General features: G+C 47.4%; 1 protein-coding gene across 3 annotated transcripts in view; it reads left to right on the forward strand.

Annotated features, from left to right (window-relative positions):
• The window catches only part of KDM1B (lysine demethylase 1B), a 174385-nt gene that overhangs the window by 12094 nt on the left and 140660 nt on the right, over nt 1-21631 (forward strand). For all 3 annotated transcript variants that reach the window (XM_029590738.1, XM_029590740.1, XM_029590739.1), the window contains exons 3-5: nt 736-860; nt 10929-11018; nt 20223-20334. In XM_029590738.1, coding sequence (XP_029446598.1) covers nt 736-860; nt 10929-11018; nt 20223-20334 — 327 coding nt within the window. The remainder of the gene's footprint in view (nt 1-735; nt 861-10928; nt 11019-20222; nt 20335-21631) is intronic.

Genomic DNA, 21631 nt, shown 5'->3' on the forward strand with positions numbered 1-21631 from the left:
ACTGGGCAATACAGGTCCCAAATCTTGTCATACAGTTTGACATTATCACATAACAAAAAGGTTAACTTCTCAAGTAAGCCCTCAGAGTTCATCTGGGATCGTCAGTCGCCCAGGGTCAGTACTGATTTCCATTTCCATGCTATAACAAAATGGGCAGCATGTAGCATTTGCTGTATCAGCAATCTGCACTGACCTTTTAATACAGGGAATTCCACTATTGTGAACTCTTATTTCGATGAACAGTTGTTTATGACAAACATTTTTATCCAAACCCAAGGATACTCTTCAGGAGTATCTTGAAGAGGGCAAATTTCAAAGCCATGTCTGTGGATAAAGAAAACCTTTTACCTGGGTAAACTGGCTGTAAGAATTGCTTATAGGTGTAAGTGCACATGAAATGTTACTATGAGTGCACTTTTACCTGCAGTTGGTTCCTGGGGACAGGTTTAGGGCAGGGATTGAAATTACATGTGTACTTCTAGGCAAAAAAAAGTACTAACACAAAAAGGAGGTGAAAAGCATGTGCAGGTCCTTTTTCCTTAGGCGGTTTTCACAGTGAACATGCATATATGCTTTTTCCCTTTGAGAGTTGGTGGCAAAGTTGAGCAGGTGCTTTGCAGCTGTGTGGGCAATCCGAAAATTTGGCCCCGTAATACTACATTTCCTCTTAATGTTGTGCTAGACTTTTTTTTTTGTTTTGGTTTTTTTTTAATTGTTGACAGTCTTATCAATTAGGTGAAAAAGAAGGCTAATGATCTGACAGAGGAGGAGGATGAGCCCTCTGAGAAGAAGTACCGGAAGTGTGAGAAAGCTGGGTGCTCGGCTACCTGTCCCGTGTGCTTCGCTAGTGCTGCGGAAAGGTTAGTGTGCTTATGTCATTGTGTTGAGCGAAGCCTCTGATTTACTCTCAGGTGAATGACAGAAGTGTCGACAAATTATCAAGCCAGAAGAAATGGTGATATCACTGACCTTGTTTGAATGTAAGACCTGAAATTTGTGACTGTAAATCAGTTTAGAAGGAACTGATTTCCAGGAGTGATGATGTCCTATGTGAAACGTGTGCTTCCGAATTATAATGCATTTTTGACCACTCATTTTTTAAGTATGACAGTGGGAGCTCTGAGATGTTTAATTCGGCATTAATGTACCTTTTTGTTAGGTTCGTGTGAATATTGCTTGATTAAATATGTGGTTACTGTTGTGTTTAGATAAGTGTCTTATGTTATTAGAGATTAAACAACATAAGGCATTAATATATTCTCTGTTTTATTCTCAATTCTTTTTCTAATAATTCCTAACATTCTATTTGCTTTCTTGGCTACTGCTGCACACTGAGCAGAAGATTTCAACGTATTATAAACAATGGCACCTAGTTCTTTGTCTTGAGTGGTGACTCCTAATGTGGAACCTTGCATTGTGTAGCTATAATTTGGGTTACTCTTACCTAATTGCATCATTCTGCACTTGCACACATTAAGGGGCGGATTTTAAAAGCCCTGCTCGCGCGCCTATTTTCCATAGGCCCCCGGCGTGCGCAGAGCCCCGGGACGCGTGTAGGTCCCGGGGTTTTTCGAAGGGGGCGTGTCGGGGCGGGACCGGATGACACGGCGTTTCGGGGGCATGGCGCCGGCCCGGGGGCGTGGTCAGGCCTCCGGACCAGCCCCCGGGTCGGAAGACGGCGCGCCAGCAGTCTGCTGGCGCGCGTAGATTTACGTCTGCTTCTCACAGGCGTAAATCTAGGGACAAAGGTAAGGGGGGGGGTTTAGATAGGGCCGGGGGGGGGGGGTGGGTTAGGTAGAGGAAGGGAGGGGAAGGTGAGGGGAGGGCGAAAGAGAATTCCCTCCGAGGCCGCTACGATTTCAGAGAGGCCTCGGAGGGAACGGAGGCAGGCTGCGCGGCTCGGCGCGCGCAGGCTGCCCAAAATTGGCAGCCTTGCGCGCGCCGATCCAGGATTTTAGAGGATACGTGCGGCTATGCGTGTATCTTATAAAATCCAGCGTACTTTTGTTTGCGCCTGCTGCGCAAACAAAAGTACGCGATCGTGCTTTTTTTAAAAAATCTATCCCTAAATGTCATCTGCCACTTACATGCCCTGTCTCCCAGTCTTGCAAGGTCCTCGTATGGTTTTTCACGGTCCTCGTGGGAATTAATAGCTTTGAATCATTTTGTCAGCTGCATATTTGATCACCTTGCTTACTGTTCCCATTTCCAGATCACTTAGAAGTAGGTGTGATGGGGCTTTGCCTGGCACTTACATTTTCTCAGTGTTTTGTCAGTGAGCAGCGGGAGCGGGTTTTCTTTTTTTGGATTCCTCCCCGGCTATGGGAAGAGAAAGGAGCTTGAGATCATCCCTGAATCTCAGGAGAGGGAATAAGATTTTTGGTGGGACTCTCCGTTCAACAGTTTCAGAGAATAAGAGGGTCTTTTCCATCCCCAAGGTGGCCTAACCAAGAGAAGAAGATTTTTGGAGATTTTGAAGACTTTTTTGCTGCTGTTGATTTTTGGGCCAAGTTATCTGAGAAATTTCAAAGGGCTTTGGCTCTGGATCTTTTGCCTTCGTGACCAGTCAACAACAGAAACTGGAGATTTGCTGAGATTTTTGTAGTTTTTTGGACTTTGAGATTTGAAGTTAACTGTTTTGAGATCTATTGGATTTTCATTTCTCCAGCCCTTTATACTGGAAGAGTTTCCCTACCTTTCACAGGAAAGACTTATTTTGAAAGGACACTGGTTCAGTTGGGAGAAGAATACCCAGGGGATGGATTTTGGCTTTTTTCTGATTATGATTTTTTTGGTGATGTTTTGATTTTGCCATACTGGTTTGGACCTTGGTTTTTTTTTTTTTTTACTGCAAGTTAACTTTTAATTTGAACACTATCTTTGGAGTCTGTGGTTCTTTTGCCACTGGTGAACCTAATTTACAACTGAGAATAGCCCTGATCATTGTTTCCAAAGCTGAGAGAAGTGAGAAGCAGGAAGATACATCCCCATGATAGCACTAGGGCCCAGGAAGTTATTCTCCTCCTCCTCCCCCCGCCCTCGCTGAATGAACCCCGCTTCTTATGTAGCTCGTCTGTCCCAGCTAAATCAATCAATTGGGGAACTCACTAACTTTGTTAAAAAGTGGTGGTCCCAGAATAGATCCCTGGGGTATTCCACTATTCATCTTTCTCCGTTTAAAAAATTGACCATTTAGCCCTTCTCTCCTTTTTTCTGTCTCTTAACCAGTTTCCAGGCCACAACAGGACATTGTCTTCTATACCATGACTTTTTAATTCCCTTAGAAGTCTCTCATACGCTTTCTGGACATCCTGATACACTTTATCAACTGGCTCATCTTTATCCACATGTTGGTTTACACCTTCAAAAAAATGTAGCAGATTGGTGAGGCAAGACTTCCACTGGCTAAATCCATGTTGGCTTTATCCCATTAAACTATGACTATCAATAAGTTTAGTAATTTTGTTTTTTATGATCGTTTCTACTGTTTTGCCCAGCACTTACAACAGGCTCACTGATCTGTAGTTTCCTGGATCACCGTGGAAACCTTTTTAAAAATTGGCACATCGTTGGCCTCGAGTCCTCAGGTATTGCAGATGATTCTAAAGATAATTTACAAATTACTAATATGTCTGCAACTTTATTTTCCAGTTTTTTTTCAACACTCTAGGATGTATACCATCTGGTCCAGGTCTTTAGTTTGTCAATTTGCCCTGTTACATCTTCCAGGTTCACTGATATTTGTTTCAGTTCCTCTGAATCACCACCTTGAATATCAAATGTACCTGAAAAATATTTTATATAAGTTTTTGTGTCAACAGCAAGCTTCTTTTCAAATTCTCTCTTTGCTTTCCCTATCAGTGCTTTGCATCTGACTTGCCAGTGTTAAGCTGTTCCTGCTTTCTTCATTTGTATCCTTTTTGCATTTTTTGAAAGATGTTCTTTTAGCTATATTAGCCTCTCTCATTTAACTTTTAACCATGCTGATAGTCTGTTTAGCCTTCCTTCCATTTTTTGTAATGCGTGGAAATCATCTGGTGTAGGCTTCTAAGATGTATATAGCCCTGTGATCCGAACGTCTCATTTTATCAGTTAATTCATTGGTACAGTTTTATATGAAACATATTTTATGGTTTAAGAGGTGTATACCATATTGCAATTTAAAGAAATTGGCTATTAATAATCATCAAGCAACACATTTTTCAGGAGGAGTTATTGTGATTATATTGTACATTTTTTCTATCCCTGGATTATATTGTTTGGGTTTTTAAATCGGGTCCATGCCTACTGTAAACTCTTAACTTTGGCAGCTGCTCCTTTCATTTTTCTCTAATCATTTTTCTCATTTTATCAGTGTCTCCCTATTGAAATTGAAATGCTATCGCAGTAGATTTATTTAGTGTCCTCCTTCCAGGTATTAAATCAAATTTGATCATATTATGATCACTATTGCCAAGTGGCCCCAAAACCTCGTACCAAATTCTGTGTTCCGTTAAGGATGAATTGTAAAATAGCTCCCCCTTTGATTCTTGTACCAGCTGCTCCATGAAGCAGTCGTTTATTTCATTTATGAACTTCACCTCCTTAGCATGTCTTGACGTGACATTCACCCAGACAATACTGGGATAATTGAAATCGCCCACTGTGCTGCTGATTTTGTTAGCTTCCCTAATTTCTATTAGCATTTCATTATCTGTCTATTCATTCTGGCCAGGTGGACAGTAATACAACCCAATTCTATTTATCTCCCTTTTTCACACAAAATTTATATCCATAAGAATTCTATACTGCATTTTGTTTCCTGCAGAACTTTTATCCTGTTTGACTCAATGCCCTTCTTAATATATAGCACCACCTGTCCACTAATTCGATCCACTCTATTGGTTATCCTCCTTCCATCAGGTTTCTTAGATACCAATTATTTCTAATGAAGAGGCAGATATAATTGGCATCTCAGAGACCTGATGGAAGGAAGATATTCAGTGGAACACTGTGATACCAGAGTATTCATACACTTTTGAATGTCAATGTTCATACTTTTTTGCATGTCCATGTGTACACATTAATGGTGTAATGAGAACTTCTTTTTTCCTAGCGTGTACCAGATGGACTCAGGATCAATGGGTATAGTGTACTCGTTATAGCAGTTGGAGACGGATCAGATTTCAATCTGACGTCAGCCCCTAGTACATATACCCCTGCAGGAAGTGCAGCTCTCCAGTATTTTCTGTCTCCATAGCAGTTAAGGACTATCTGCACGCTCTCAAAGCGTTAGAACAAAATTCAATGGAGAAAACCCAAATTCGGAAGAAAACTTACCTCTGAAGACGAGCCCCGCTGTCCTGCGGTGATTCCTGCGGTGATACCCTCTGGTCCCTCCCTCAGTTGAGAATTCCCGAGGTGATTTCCATGGTCTCTCGGAGGTGAGCCTCGGTCCGGCGGCCGAATCGCGGCGAGGACCTAGCCCCCAATCTCAGGCACAGCTGAGAGGCAGCGGGTGCATCCTCGAGCGCGGCGGTGAAGGTATTTGCCCTCTCCCCCTGCAGCCGTAGACCGCCCGGGACGAAACCGGGAGGCGCCGAAGACAAGGTAAGGTAGAAATCTTAAACATAGACTCCGGTCTCCGAGGTTCGAAGAGTCGCACAGGTCGCCGGCTGGGACCTGTGCCACCGGGTTGATCCGCCCTAGCAGGGCCAGGCCCTGGTTAGTTTCAAGGGTCCTCCCACGTGGAGACCCTCCGAGCCATATTGCCTCGTGGTCACCATCACCATATTGACCCTATTCGCTGCTCTGTCCGTCGTCTCAATCCCAGCGCACAAAATACATGTGCGCATAAAGTTACACGCACAAGGTACATGTGCGCATAAAGTTACACGCACAAGGGCCGCATTCATAAGTTTTACGCGCCTCGCGCGCCTATCGGCCTGAGCGCATATCTGCGACTTAGACGCACATCTACGCGCACAAAGGGCAGTGCTGCGAGGAGTTAACCACCCAAGGGCAGTGGAATGCAGAAGAGTCGGAATGGAACATCAACCGCCTAGAAGCGAGGGCGGTCAGACTTGCCTGCCTAAGATTCGCTCACAGTCTCTGAGGCAAAGCGGTCAGAATAATGTCGGACAACGCCATGACAGTGGCCTACATCAACCATCAGGGGGGAACCAGAAGCCAACAGGTGTCTCTGGAAATCGACCCCCTAATGTCGTGGGTGGAAGTAAACTTCCAGGAGATCTCAGCTGCCCCGAACGCTGGGAAAGACAACATCACGGCGGATTACCTCAGCAGAGAAAGTCTAGACCCAGGAGAATGGAAGCTGTCGCCCGCAGCGTTCCAGATAATAGTGAACCGGTGGGGGACACCAGACATGGACCTCCTGGCAAACCGGTCCAATGCCCAAGTACCCAGGTACTTCAGCTGCAGGCGGGAACCTCAGTCCCAGGGGATCGACGCCCTGGTACAGACCTGGCCACAGGGGACCCTATTATATGCCTTCCCGCCGTGGCCCCTATTGGGTGCAATCATTCACAAGATACAGCTTTATAGGGGACTAGTACTTCTGGTGGCCCCGGACTGGCCAAGAAGACCGTGGTATGCAGATATGAGAAGACTACTAGCAGGGAACCCCCTGCCACTGCCTCCACACAGAGACCTGCTTCAACAAGGACCGATCCAGCTCGATTCTCTCTTACGGCCTGGCCATTGAGAGGGCTCCCCTGAGAAAGAGCTGGTACTCGGGGGCTATAATTGACACCCTACTCCGAGCACGCAAGTTCTCTACTTCTTTAAAGTATATAAGGATCTGGAGGGTATTCAAAGCCTGGTGCGAGGACCACGACATCATACCACGCTCAATTAAAGTTCCCATGATCCTGGATTTCCTACAGAACGGGCTACAGAAGGGTCTGTCCCTCAACTCCATCAAGGTACAGGTAGCCGCATTGTCATGCTACAGCTCCAAGAGTGAGGGCGACAGCATTGCTTCTCACCCGTACGTCTCACGCTTCCTAAAAGGAGTTAAACACATCCACCCACCAATAAAGTGGCCGGTACCTCTTTGGAATCTCAACCTGGTCTTGGATTTTCTAGCAGGAAACTCCTTCCGGCCTCTCCGAGGTCTGTCACTCCACCTGTTAACCTTAAAGACAGCATTCCTACTGGCAGTTTGCTCAGCCCGACGCATCTCGGAGCTACAAGCACTGTCCTGCCGTGAACCATTCCTGAGACTCACCCCGGGAACCATCCAGCTAGGCACGGTCCCTTCGTTCCTTCCCAAAGTGGTGTCACACTTCCATCTTAACCAAACCATCTCGCTACCATCGCCGCATGAGTTGAAGAATTTGGAAGAGGCTCGTAGCCTACGCCATCTCAACATCGGCAGACTCCTATCCAGATACCTGGAAATGTCGGAACCCATAAGAAAAATGGACCACCTGTTTGTCCTTCACAGCGGGAAGAGACAAGGGGAAGCGGCCTCGCGGGCAACCATAGCCCACTGGATCAAGGAAGTCATCAAGGCGGCCTTCGTAGAAGCAGGCAAGCCACCGCCTCTACAGGTCAAGGCCCAGGCAGTGTCCTGGGCAGAAAACAGAATGCTGTCGCCCGCCAAAATTTGCAGGGCAGTGACATGGTCCTCCATCCACACCTTCTCCAGGTTCTACTGCCTGGATGTTCAGGCTCGGGAGGACACGGCATTTGCAAGGACAGTACTAAGTGGGTCACGGACAGCCTCCCACCCGCTTCAGGAGTAGCTTTTATACATCCCATTGGTACATCTACTACACGTTAGGAAATGGAGAAATTACTTACCTGATAATTTTGTTTTCCTTAGTGTAGACAGATGGACTCAGCATCCCACCCTTGGCTGCCGTTACGCATGGATCTTCGAATGTTTCGAGGGTAAGCCATGTTTTCATTCACCTAGGACACCCCACCCAACCGGGTGGCGACGCTTTCCGGTTGAGTATCCTGGCAGTCTTCAGCTATAGCCAAGTCAACCAGATCAAATTTACCAAGTTAATCAAGTTATAAAGTTTTTAACCAAGTTATAAAGTTAATCAAGTTAATCAAATTAGTCAGTCACACATATATCCACAATGCTTTTCGAGGAGAATACTGAAGAGCTGCACTTCCTGCAGGGGTATATGTACCAGGGGCTGATGTCAGATTGAAATCTGATCCGCCTCCAACTGCTATGACGAGTACACTATACCCATTATATTGAATGTATGTTTTTCAAATATTAATAAAAACTGTTTGTAATCTATAAATTGTTGGCGTGTGCTTGTATCCCACTCCGTAGGGAGTGTTTTTTCTAAAAAAAAAATAAAAAAAAAAATATATATATATATATAAAAAGGAAGTTCTCATTACACCATTAAATATGCATTTACTGCACTCTACTCATGGACATGCAAAAGTGTATACATTTGTTGTGTGAACTTGTTTTTTGTAGTTCTAAGGAAAATTCATCGTAGTCAAAGAAATATGGCAGACCCTCTTAGGTCACCAATTCAATTTAGACTTGGGTCAGTAGTGATCAAAAGCCATTTAGTTACCTAGGTGAAACGAGTTGCACAATTCAATGGACAGGTGGGCACATTATTTTTATTTATTTTTTTTAATATACTGACATTCGATCTGAGATATCACATCAGTTTATATTCAGGTACTGGAGGTATTTCCCTATCCCAGAGGGCTTACAATTTAAGTTTGTCCCTGAGGCAATGGAGGGTAAAGTGACTTGCCCAAGGTCACAAGGAGCAACAGCAGGACTCGAACCCTGGTCTGCTGGTTCGTAGCCCATTGCTCTAACCACTAGGCTGTTCCTCCTCCCTAGTTTGCACAACTACTGACACAATGTGACTCTAGTTGGCAGTCTCAACAGACAGGACAAAGACTGCCCAGACAGATTGACTGATTTGCCCTCTCACCCCATCTAGTAGGATGGGGGAAGGGCATATTGGTAGGGCAGTACAAAGAAATAGTGGTGCCTCTGATATAGCTGTGTTGTGAATACGTGTAGGACTTTGGTTTCAAGGAGCAACAGCAGGACTCGAACCCTGGTCTGCTGGTTCGTAGCCCATTGCTCTAACCACTAGGCTGTTCCTCCTCCCTAGTTTGCACAACTACTGACACAATGTGACTCTAGTTGGCAGTCTCAACAGACAGGACAAAGACTGCCCAGACAGATTGACTGATTTGCCCTCTCACCCCATCTAGTAGGGTGGGGGAAGGGCATATTGGTAGGGCAGTACAAAGAAATAGTGGTGCCTCTGATATAGCTGTGTTGTGAATACGTGTAGGACTTTGGTTTCAAGTGCTGTCCGTGCACCACCTTTCAATAATTTTAAGTTCACTAGAAGCATGCTCCCTGCTACCCTGTCAAAACAAATCTAACCATAAATCAAAACAAAATTAAAGGATGTGTTATCTAGAGCCGGATTCTGTGCAGAATGACCTGGCTGCTTGAGACTGCTAGCTGTGTGTAAAGCTAGGGGGTTGAGGATTTCCTACCTAATGGGGTAGTGTCCCCATGCTGTGGTTGCAGATAAAAGGTGTAGCAAAGCTTGAGACAGTCGGGCATCCGGGGGAGTTCAACAGAAGAGTTCTGTAACTCCTTTAGAAAAATGAGGATGTTCTGAATTTTTTTGTGAAAACATCTCAACTTACGTCATATGAACTGACTCTGCAAAAATAAGAATAAAATTAGTTAGTACTTAAAATAAGAATTTTTTTTTCCAAACTTGCTATTTTTGATTGATATATATGTTTTAAAAACAATAGTTCCACATAGGCATGGATGTGTGGTATAACTCTTTGTGAGTTTGTTTGGCTAGTTAGTGGGATGTGGACTTATAAAGGGGGAGAGGTGAGGTGAAGAGAAAAAAAGAATTAGCTGGCAGATGTGCCTCTAGTGACTCTTTGGCTAGTTCTGAATTTTGTCAGGGTAAGAACGTCTTCCTTAGGGGACAATAGAGAAGGAGGAATCCTTGAATAGCAAGGAATAGACTAATGCAGCGCAAATGTTGGTATATAAAAATAACACATAAATAAGGTGATTTTTTTTTCTGCCCCTAAGGAAGCACAAGACATCAATAATGAAGCACCAGCCCACACCAAATTCTACTTTTTTTTTTTTTTTGGTTTTGGAGGGGGAGAGGGTGCGCTGGCAGTTTCCACCTGCTCCTTAGGGCTCCTAGCTCAGTCAGAAACAGATTCTGTTGGGCTGCAGGATCATGAGCCCCTGGGGTGGGCTCTTTGCCTCTCATCAGTTAACCCGAACAGTGGGACTATGCCTCCCACCACTGCAAACCACTCTGCACAATCTGCTGGCGCCACAAGCACGTTCAGAACTCGCAGGCCAGCACGTTCTGCCTGCTGATCCGTGTACGTTGCGGGATGTGCCCCGCTGGGTGGCAAGCCTTGCTGCGGGTTCGGCTGCTGAAGGAAAGCTGTGCAGCTGTGCCTCGATGGGAGCATTGCAGCTAATAACCTCTCATGAATGAATTTTAACGAGTGGATCTTAATCATTGTTTAACTGCCACCTCATTTATCTGGGGGAAAAAAAAAGATTACTGCTGGTTTGTTAGCCAACTTCCTTGCCTGAACTGCTGCAAGTTTTTTTTTTGTTTTTTTTTAACATTTATATTTGAATGTAGCATTATACATCTTTAGCCATGCAGATATCTCTCTAAGATGACTCGCTATTTAAACAGTGTTGATTGGACTTCTTTGCTGAGCAGCATTCGTTTAATGTCTTGGATATATGAAATTGTGCATACTTTTTTTTTTTTTTTTTTAAAGCAGAGATTGGATGAGTGCAAATTTCATGAATAAAATCCCTTTCACTGCCTTTTTAGATGTTTGCTGCACAGTGATTTGGAGGTGTTGCCCTTTCTTCCAGTGTTGTCTGTTTTTGATTGCTTTAGGTGTGCTAAAAACGGCTACACATCAAGATGGTATCACCTCTCCTGTGGGGAGCATTTCTGCAATGAATGCTTTGACCACTATTACCGCAGGTATGTTGGTTTGGTTTGTTCAGTTATTCACGCTGGCGTGCAAAAATTGAAGAAAATCTTTCCAGGATACAGTGCCAGGATGTCAAACTTTCTGTGCCCTGTGTTGCTGCAGGGTTTGCAAGAATTGCTGAACAAGACTCTGAACTCTGTCCTCAGTAACTCAATTGCTTCTTGTCTGTAGCATCTAAACCAGGGGCCCGCAAACTATTCAAGCGAAATCACCAAAGAGGGCAGGGGAGGGTTGTCTCCCTTGAATTTTGCTGAGCGGAGGAGGGGGATCCTCCCTCAGAGTTTTCTGGGGTTGGGGGGGGGGGAGGAGTGAGGCATCTCTAGCCCTTTTGATGGTTTAAGTGCCAGCAAAGGAGGAGGCAGGGGCCAGGGCTCTTAGTGGTGCGGCAGATAGAGAATCAGAAGTTTGCAATCCTTTCACATCCCCAGAGAACCCTTCACCTTGTCTTTCCCCTTCTCTTGCATCTGCCCCCAAGATAAGTGTGGGGGTGTGGTCCACTCCCCCTTCACTCTCACCTCTCTGATTCACTCCCCCTTTTCTACCCTTCCTTTCCCTTTGCACTCACTCCCCCACCCACCTAGCATCTTGATCTTTCGCTGGCAGGGCCTGGCCTCCCTGCCAGCGGTTCTCTCCATAGCTGTGGATCCGGTCAGCCCTTTCTACCACTGGTGGGGGTTTGTCCTTTCCACCAGTAGATTTCAGAGTCTGCACCAGTCTGGCCGGCTGGTGGAGCCTGGGAAACCTCCCCAATCTTTCTGCTGTGTACATGGGGGGAAACAAAAACGTCTGTGGCCTGGATCAGGCTCCCAGAAGGCAGTGGTGTGTGGCGACATTCAAAGTAGGGGATTCAGGAAATGCATGCATCATCTTCCTTTCCCTTTCCCCCACCTCCTCCTTAGGTATAATAAGAGGGACTATAGTGTTAGCTGTGAATTTTGAATTTTGGTGACTGTAAATCTCTGAAAAGGGGTACAGTGGTTAAAAAAAAAAATTGAGAACCACTGTCCCAGACCCTCCTCTTACTAGGATGTGCAGATTGGAAAGCAGGAAAAAACTGGACTGCTACAGACCCTGACACACAAACTCCATGCTAGCAGAAAGCTCACCTTGGTCCTACATGCAAAACATAGACATACCCACACCAAATACTGACTTGCAGGTCAATACAGTAAAGTGCGGCCGCATTTACCCTGCTGCTAACACGCTTTCTACCCACTTTTCGGCCGCGTTAGTCCAACCCGCGATGCACTATCCCCTTTAACCTACTCTTACCGCGTCCTTAAATCACCGGGTAACCCCTTCCGCCCGCGGCATGTATATTACATGTAAACGATCGAATTAGCTATTCCCTACCATCCAGTAACGCGCGCCCAGACTATCGCTTTTTTACCCTGCCGTTTTGCCGCGCGTTTAACCTGCTAACTTACCGCCTACCCTTACCCCTGCGTTAGAGGCAGGAGTAAGGGTAGGTGGCAAACTTTCCCCCAGCCCCCGCTCACCTGCCCTGGCCGCGTCCATGGGTGCTGGTCTCTGGGGCAGCCCCAGTCCTCTCCCCTCCTCCCGAAGCAACGAAAGCGGAAAAAAGCGAAAAAGTGGAAAAAAAAAAAAAAGTTGCAAGGGAGAGAGGGGAGAGAGGACGGGCAATCCCTACGCTCGGGATTCCCAGTCCTCTCTCCCCTCCTCCTGAAGCAAGGCGCGAAAAGCAGCCTTACTTCGGGAGGAGGGGAGAGAGGGACTGGCAGTGTAAAGCAACGAAGCGACTTACTTTTTTTGCAGCCCCCCCCTCCGGAGACGGACATCGGCGACGACGGACGCGGCTCCCCTGCCTCCAGCTGCCCGCAAAGATGGACGCATCGCACTGGCGAAAGCTGCCCCTGTGCGTGCAATTGGGCCGCTGAAGACGTGACGTCACATGCCGTGACGCCAAACGTCGTGACGTCACGCCTTTCGTTGCTTGCTTTGGGAGGAGGGGAGAGAGGACTGGCAATCCCGAGTGTAGGAGAACCGTCCACTTCCTGGTACCTGTCATTTCAAATGTCATTTGAAATGACAGATACCAGCGTGCTGTGAAGCGTTAGGCCAGCGCACCCAGGATACTGTATAGCGCTCTATACAGTAAAATGGGTTGTGCGGGCCTAACGCTTCACGGACGCTTCTTAGATGCAGCTTACATTTGCAAGCTATTTACATACAGTATCGTACGGCAACCGCGGGTGCGCCCAGCACTAACGCAACTCTTCCTACCGCTCCTTACTGTATCGACCCGTAAGAGACTACAAATTAGCAATAGAAACATGGAGGTGAAAGCTGACTTGGACAGCTCAAAAAACCTGACTCTGTCTGCAGTGCAACAAAGGAAAATATAAAACCGAATGCATTTCTTCCTGTACCATATGAAAGAGAAGCATTTAGAGATGCACATTTCCCTAAAATTATAGAGAACATCAAAATCTTCCCACTTCCTATCCTCTACTGCAGAAACAGAATAAAACAGCAGCTATAGCTCTTCTTTTGAGCCCTACCCTGTCCCCAGCAGTCTCGCCCTCAAGTTGAAAGTGCAGTTTGCTGGGGACTGAGTTGTGGAGAAGATCGAGACAGCCTCCATCCCCTTTTACTCCCCCGTTGCCCAGGAGTCTCACTGATACTCCTACCCCAGCAGTCTCAGTCTTAATCAGGACCACTTCCCCTCAGTCCCTAGCAGCAGCAGTATCTTCTGTTTGACTCCCAGGGTGGCCGCGATGCTGCTGTTTCTTCCACTGCTGTTATGCCATGCTGAGCCATTGCCTCCTAGTGCCTAGCAGACTAATGCACTTAGCCTTTGCTCACAGCTCTGGATGGCTCGCAGCACAGCAAGTGACCAAAGCAAGGTCCTGTCTTCTGCCCCATGCTGTGCTGCTGCTGACAACTCTACTATTGGGCCCAGGCCGCCAAAAAAAACCTGTCCTCATTGTCTCCTGCTGTCAAACAATGCTGCCAAAAAACAGAAATTGAAGTCTTGGAGGGAAGAGGATTCAGTGAATCCCTTGAAGGCCTGACAGCATGCTACTGCTGGAAGGGAAAGTGTGGCAGGCCAGAAAACTAAGCTCTGTGGGCCATAGTTTTGGGGACATTTGATTGAAACTGTACCTGGCAGGATACTTGATGGGGATTGACTGACCTTTTTCTACTTTCTATACCTCTTATGAGAGATGGAAGCCCACCTTACCTCAATAAAATAAACTTAGATTTCCTAGCGTGTAGCAGATGGACTCAGGACCAATGGGTATGGTGTACTCCTGATAGCAGTTGGAGACGGATCAGATTTAAATCTGACGTCAGCCCTAGTACATATACCCCTGCAGGAAGTGCAGCTCTTCAGTATTTTCCGTCTCCATAGCAGTTAGGGACTATATGCACGCTCACACGGCGTTAGAGTAATTTTACCAAAGAAAACCAAAATAAGAAGAAATCTTACCTCTACAGATGAGCCCCGCTCTCCTGCGGTGACACCCATTGGGTCCCTCCCCCAGCTGAGAATTCCTGAGGTAATTTCCGTGATCCCTCGGAGGTAAGCCTTGGTCTGGCGGCCGACCCTCGCGAGGACCTAGCCCCCGACATTGGGTGAGGCTGTGAGAGGCAGCGGGTGCATCTTCGAGCACGGCGGTGAAGGTATTTTCCCTCTCCCCCCGCAGCCGGGGACCGCCCGGAATGAGAACGGGAAGCGCCGAGACAAGGTAAGGTAGAAATCTACTTAAAAGTCTCCGGTCTCCGAAGCTCGAGGAATCGCACAGGTCGCCAGCTGGCACCAGTGCCAAAGGGTTGATCTGCCCTAGCAGGGCTAGACCCCAGTCAGATCCGAGGGTCCTCCCACGTGGAGACCCTCCGAGGTGGTCGCCATATTGTCTGCATGGTCGCCGTCACCATTTTGATCTGTTCACTGCCATTCCAATCCGTGCGCACAGAGGCGAGCCGTGCGCACAAATACCTTGTGCGCACAACGTCGCGCGCCCAAGTACCGTGCACACAAGCGACGCGCATAGCCACACGCTTACTGTGCCAGGCGCATAACTTCGATCTGTACGCATAAAGCGCGCACATCTCCCTGAGCGCGCGCCAAACCTAAGCGCACAACTTCGACGCACCGGAGCACACAACTGTATCTCAATGTGCACAAGCCATGGCATCACCGGAAAAGAAACTCAAAGCTTTGCCTTTGCCCAGCATGCCACATTAGAGCTGCACAGCATGAGGAGGCCACGGCCCTGTGTATACAGTGTGAAGAGGCCCTAGGGGATCCAACTCATGGCCTTCCCCAGCCGGAACCAGGTTCCAGCCTCTCGAGCAGTACACCAGACCTAGCATTGCACAGCGGGACCCCCCCCCCCCCTCAAACGGGGCTCCCCAGGGACACGGCACCCCTGTCTAGACCCAGCATCTATCTCCTGGGTGGAATTCTTCAAAGGTCTGCATACCTTCATCCACATGCAACCGGGGCCTCCTATAATACGGCCACAGGCTCCACCAGAGGACCTCAACATCCCGGGATCCTCTGTGCCCAGGGAAGTGATCCCACCGCCTAGAAGCTCCACCTTCGGGGATAGGGACAACTCGGATGAGGATTTAGAACTCCTGGAGGAAGGGGAAATCCCTCTGGGGACAGAGCCCCACCGAACCATGAGACGCTTCTTCACCAAAGACGAGCTTCCAGACCTGGTCACACAGCTTTAAAAGAGCTTGCTATCCCGGGCACAAGTGCCTCGGGGGAACCTAAGATGAACCCACTACTAGAGGGACTCCGTCAGACCTACCGCCATTCCCCACTATTACAAGCCATCCAGCAACTAATTGACTTGGAATGGGATGCCGCAGAAACTACGTTCAAAGGGGGCCTGGCTCTGGCAGCCATGTACCCTCTGGACCCAGCTGCCAAAGATCTCCTGGCATGTCCGAAAGTGGATGCCATGGTCTGCGTGGTCGCGAAGTACACTACTATCCCAGTGGAGGGAGGAGCAGCACTCAAGGATGCTCAAGATAGACGTCTGGAATCTATCCTCAAACAGTCCTTTGATGTCTCCGCTATGTCTTTACATATCGTGGCCTGCTGTACCGTGGTGACACGCGCCTGCTTAGCACAGACCAGGAACAACGCTCCTGGGGAGGCCCTGGAACCAGCAGTATCCTTCCTCGTGGATGCCGCTTCTGATCTGGTACACACCACAGCTAGAGGAGTGTCATCCGCTGTGGCAGCCAGAAGACAAATCTGGCTCCGAAACTGGTCAGCCGACGCATCCTCCAAAACGAGACTGACAAGGATGCTTTTCAAGGGAACCCTCCTGTTCGGAAGCGAACTAGAGAAACTAGCCAACAAATGGGGCGAGTCCCCACTGCCGCGGCTACCGGAGGACAGGAATAAGAGAAACCAGCGATCCTTCCCCCGAACCTCCAGGGGCAGGGAATCACAGCGCTTCAACTCATATAGAAGCACATATCAAGCGGCCCACTTCGCAGGCCGGAACCAGTCCTTTCAGAACAAGCACAACAAAAGGACCCCAGCTGCACCCCACAATGAAAATCAGCCGACCCGTCCAAAGAAAGAAGCCATAGGGGGCAGACTTGCCCTATTCTACCAAAGATGGGTCGAGAGAACTTCGGACAAGTGGGTCCTATCCATCATTCGAGAGGGATATTACCTGGATTTCTACCACTTCCCTCCGGACAAGTTTGTGGAATCTCCCTGCCACGACCCTTCCAAGAGGATGGCAGTGGAAGCTACACTGACCAGATTGCTAGCCTTAGAGGCTATAACACCGGTGCCTCCACAACAAATAGATGGAATAACATCCAGTATTTATTTTATCGTCCCCAAGAAAGAAGGAACGTTCAGACCCATCCTGGACCTCAAGGCAGTCAACCATCACCTGAAGATTCCTCGCTTCCGCATGGAAACCCTACGCTCGGTAATAAGGGCAATACAACCGGGAGAGTTCCTTACATCCCTGGATCTGTCTGAAGCCTACCTACACATTCCGATCCATCAAGAGCATCAGCGTTTTCTACGCTTCTCGATCCTAGACCGTCACTACCAGTTCCGGGCACTACCTTTTGGGTTAGCCACTGCACCCCGGACGTTCACCAAGATCATAGTGGTGGTGGCAGTAACACTGAGAAAGGAAGGAATTCGAGTGCACCCTTATCTAGAAGATTGGCTGATCAGGGCGAAATCCCCAGAGGAAAGCCACCAGGCAACCAACAGAGTCAAAACTCTACTGGAGAACCTCGGGTGGGTGGTCAACACAAACAAGAGCTGCCTGCAGCCCTCCCAATCTCTAGAATATTTTGGTGTCGAACTGGACTCCCAACAAGACAAGGTCATCCTGACACCGACAAGGAGATCAAAACTGATGACCCAGTTACGAAACCTGTTGAGTGAACTTTGCCTCACAGCATGGGATTACCTACAAGTCCTCGGCCTCATGGGATCCACAATGGAAGTAGTGCCATGGGCACGAGCTCACATGAGACCCCCTACAACGCTCACTACTATCATGATGGAATCCACTGATCCAGAACTACACCGTACGTCTTCAGCTCCCGGACAGAGTTCAGGCCCAACTACAATGGTGGCTACAAGAAGCCAATCTGAGCCAGGGAATGAGACTATCCTCACCAGCCTGGATCCTACTCACCACGGATGCCAGCCTATGAGGATGGGGAACACACTGCCAGGAGCTAACCACCCAATGGCAATGGAACGAAGAAGAGTCGGGATGGAACATCAATCCCTTAGAAGCCCGGGCAGTCAGACTAACCTGCCTAAGCTTCGGTTCAGACTCCGAGACAAAGCGATCAGAGTAATGTCGGACAACGCCACAACAGTGGCCTACATCAACCATCAGGGAGGAACCAGAAGCCAACAGGTGTCTCTGGAATTAGACCTCCTAATGTCATGGGCGGAAGTGAATCTTCAAGAGATCTCGGCCGTCCACATCGCCGGGAAAGATAACGTCGCTGCGGACTTCCTCAGCAGAGAAAGTCTAGATCCAGGAGAATGGAGACTGTCGACCACAGCATTCCAATTGATAGTAAACCGTTGGGGAACACCAACCATGGACCTCCTGGCAAACCGGTCTAACGCCCAAATACCCAGTTTCTTCAGCTGCAGGTGGGAACCCCAGTCCCAGGGAATCGATACCCTGGTACAGACCTTGCCACAGGAGACTCTGTTATATGCCTTCCCGCTGTGGCCCCTATTGGGCGCAATCATCCACAAGATAGAACACCACAGGGGACCAGTACTTCTAGTGGCCCAGGACTGGCCAAGAAGACCGTGGTACACAGACATGCGAAGACTGCTGACAGGGAGCCCCCTTCCTCTACCTCCACAAGAGACCTCCTCCAACAGGGACCGATCCTCCACGAGGATCCAGCTTGATTATCTCTTAGGGGCTGGCCATTGAGAGGACTCGCCTAAGGAAGAGCGGATACTCTGGAGCAGTAATTGACACCCTACTCTGAGCACGCAAGTTCTTCACATCCCTAACATACATAAGGATTTGGAGAGTATTCGAAGCCTGGTGCGAGGACTGCGACATCATACCACACTCAGTCAAAATTCCTGCGATTTTGGAATTCCTGCAGAACGGCCTACAGAAGGGATTGTCTCTCAACTCCATCAAGGTACAGGTGGCCGCGTTGTCATGCTACAGAACCAAGAGCGAGAGTGGCAGCATAACCTCTCACCCAGATGTCTCCCGCTTTCTGAAAGGAGTCAAGCAGATCCGACCACCCCTGAAGTGGCCGGTGCCTCTTTGGAACCTCAACCTGGTCCTAGATTTCCTAGCAGGAACCTCCTTCAGACCTCTCCGTGGCCTGTCTCTCCGACTATTAACACTGAAGACAGCCTTCCTGTTGGCAGTCTGTTCGGCCTGTCGTATATCTGAGCTACAAGCACCGTCCTGCCGAGAGCCATTCCTCAGACTTACCCTGGGAACCATCCAGTTATGCACAGTTTCGTCGTTCCTCCCCAAAGTGGTGTCTCACTTCCATCTCAACCAAACCTTCTCGCTACCATCGCCAGATGAGCATAAGAATTCGGAAGAGGCTCGAAGTCTATGCCAGCTCAACATCGGCAGGCTCCTAGTCCGATACCTGGAAAGGTCGGAATCCGTACGAAAGACGGACCATCTATTCGTCCTTCACAGTGGGAAGAGGCCTCACGAGCAACCAGAGCTAGCTGGATCAAAGAAGTCATCAAGGTGGCCTACGTAGAAGCAGGCAAGCCACCCCTTTACAAGTCGAGGCCCATTCTACTAGAGCCCAGGCAGTGTCCTGGGCAGAAACCCAGATGCTGTCACCCGCCGAGATCTGCAGGGCAGCGACATGGTCCTCCATCCACACCTTCTCCAGCTTTTACCGCCTGGATGTTCAGGCTCGGGAGGACACAGCATTTGAAAGGGTAGTACTAAGTGGGGCATGGGCAGCCTCCCACCCGGTTCGAGAGTAGCTTTTATACATCCTGAGTCCATCTGCTACACGCTAGGAAATGGAGAAATTACTTACCTGATAATTTCGTTTTCCTTAGTGTAGACAGATGGACTCAGCATCCCACCCACGGCTGCCGTTACTCATGGAATTCTCGGGGGACATTCCCGGGAGCGAGTGATTCACGGGTAGGCCATGCTTTCCTTCATCTAGGACACCCATCCTACCGGGTGCCGACATTTCTCGGTTGAGGGCACTGACGGTCTCCAGCTGTAGCCAATTCAACCGATTCAAATTAATTAAGATATCCAAGTTAAAGTTAATCAAGTTATTCAAATTATTCAGTCATGCATATATCCACAATGCTTTTCAAGGAGAATACTGAAGAGCTGCACTTCCTGCAGGGGTATATGTACTAGGGCTGACGTCAGATTGAAATCTGATCCGTCTCCAACTGCTATCAGGAGTAAATTATACCCATTGGTCCTGAGTCCATCTGTCTACACTAAGGAAAATGAAATTATCAGGTAAGTAATTTCTCCAATTTCCAGAAATGTGTATGCAACTGAATTTTTAAATACACTTGTTCTGTTAAGGCTGGGAAAGCGGAGGGCTCTTAAAGCATTTGGGACTCCTCAGTACTTTGCATAAGTTGATTTGCTGCAGACTGAATGGACATCATCTCATGCTTCAGTCACTGTTTATTTTCTTTGATTTATTGTTTTGCTTGTTAGTCATAAAGATGGTTATGAAAAATACGCATCCTGGAAAAGAATTTGGACCGGTAATGGTAAAAGTGAGCCTAGTCCGAAAGCTTTTATGGCAGATCAGCAGCTTCCTTATTGGGTAAGGAATACAGCCATAGCATGGTCATAGAGTGTCTTTAATAATATGATTGAACTGTGTAAGTTCAACTGTGTGTTAGACTAATCTGGAAGTTTCTTGATGGTTCACTCTTTCTGTTTTTAAGATGGTTTCTTAAATTGAAATCATCTTAGCAAACAGAGAAAATCTCTTTAATTTTGTGCTGTACCAGTAGCACAAAGAGGCCCCTGAGATTCCCAGGGATCTTAAGAACATAAGAAGTTGCCATACTGGGTCAGACCGAGGGTCTATATAGCCCAGCATCTTGTTCCTAACAGTGGCCAATCCAGTACACAAGTACCTGGCAAGTACCCAAACAGTAAATAGATCCCATGCTACTAATTCCTGTAATACGCAGTTGCTATAAGTCAGCTTGTCTAATAGCAGTTTATTGACTTCTCCAGGAACTTGATCAAAACTTTTTTAAACCCAGCTAAGCTAACAACCTTAACCACATCCTCTGGTAACAAATCCCAGAGCTTAATTGTGCATTGATGTGAGAGACTTTTCTCCAATTTTGTTTTAAATGTGCTAGATGCAAACTTCATGGAGTATCCCCTAGTCTTATATTATCTGAAAGAGTAAACAGCTGATTAACATTTAGCCATTGAAATCCTCTCATGATTTTATAAACTTTTATCATATCCCCATCAGCCATCTCTTCTCCAAGCTGTACAGCCCTAACCTCTTTAGCCTTTTCTCATAGGGGAGCTGTTCTATTCTCTTTTTTTATCATTTTGGTCATACTTCTCTGTACCTTCTTAGACTTGGGCTGTGATGACCTGGAGTATGTGCAGAGACAACTAGTCCAAGCTACAAAATTCTTTTCTGAGCTATTAAAAAAAAAAAAAAAAAAAAAAAAAAAAAAAAGTGGTCTCAGTAGAGGCAAAGTTGTGTGTGTTTGACTTGATGAGCTGCATCTGAGAAAATTCTTTTTCATTCAACACATAGTCAAGCTCTGGAATTCCTTGCCAGAGGATGTGGTTACGGCAGTTTAGTGTAACTGGATTTAAAAAAGGTTTCGAGAAGTCCATAAAGTGCAATTAATCGATAAGGAACAGTAGCTTGGGATCTGTTTAATGTTTGGGTACTTGTGACGTGGATTGGCCACTGTTGGACACAGGATGCTGGGCTTGATGGACCCTTGGTCTGACCCAGTATGGCATATCTTCTGTTCTTATTCAGTATGGAGAATACTGCGCCAAAATGTGAGGTCTGTGTCTCATATTTGAAAACGCAAAAAAGCCATGTATTATAAAGAGAGCTCTTGACCGACTTG

Source organism: Rhinatrema bivittatum, chromosome 2 (genome assembly GCF_901001135.1).
Source record: "Rhinatrema bivittatum chromosome 2, aRhiBiv1.1, whole genome shotgun sequence".
Taxonomy (NCBI): domain Eukaryota; kingdom Metazoa; phylum Chordata; class Amphibia; order Gymnophiona; family Rhinatrematidae; genus Rhinatrema; species Rhinatrema bivittatum.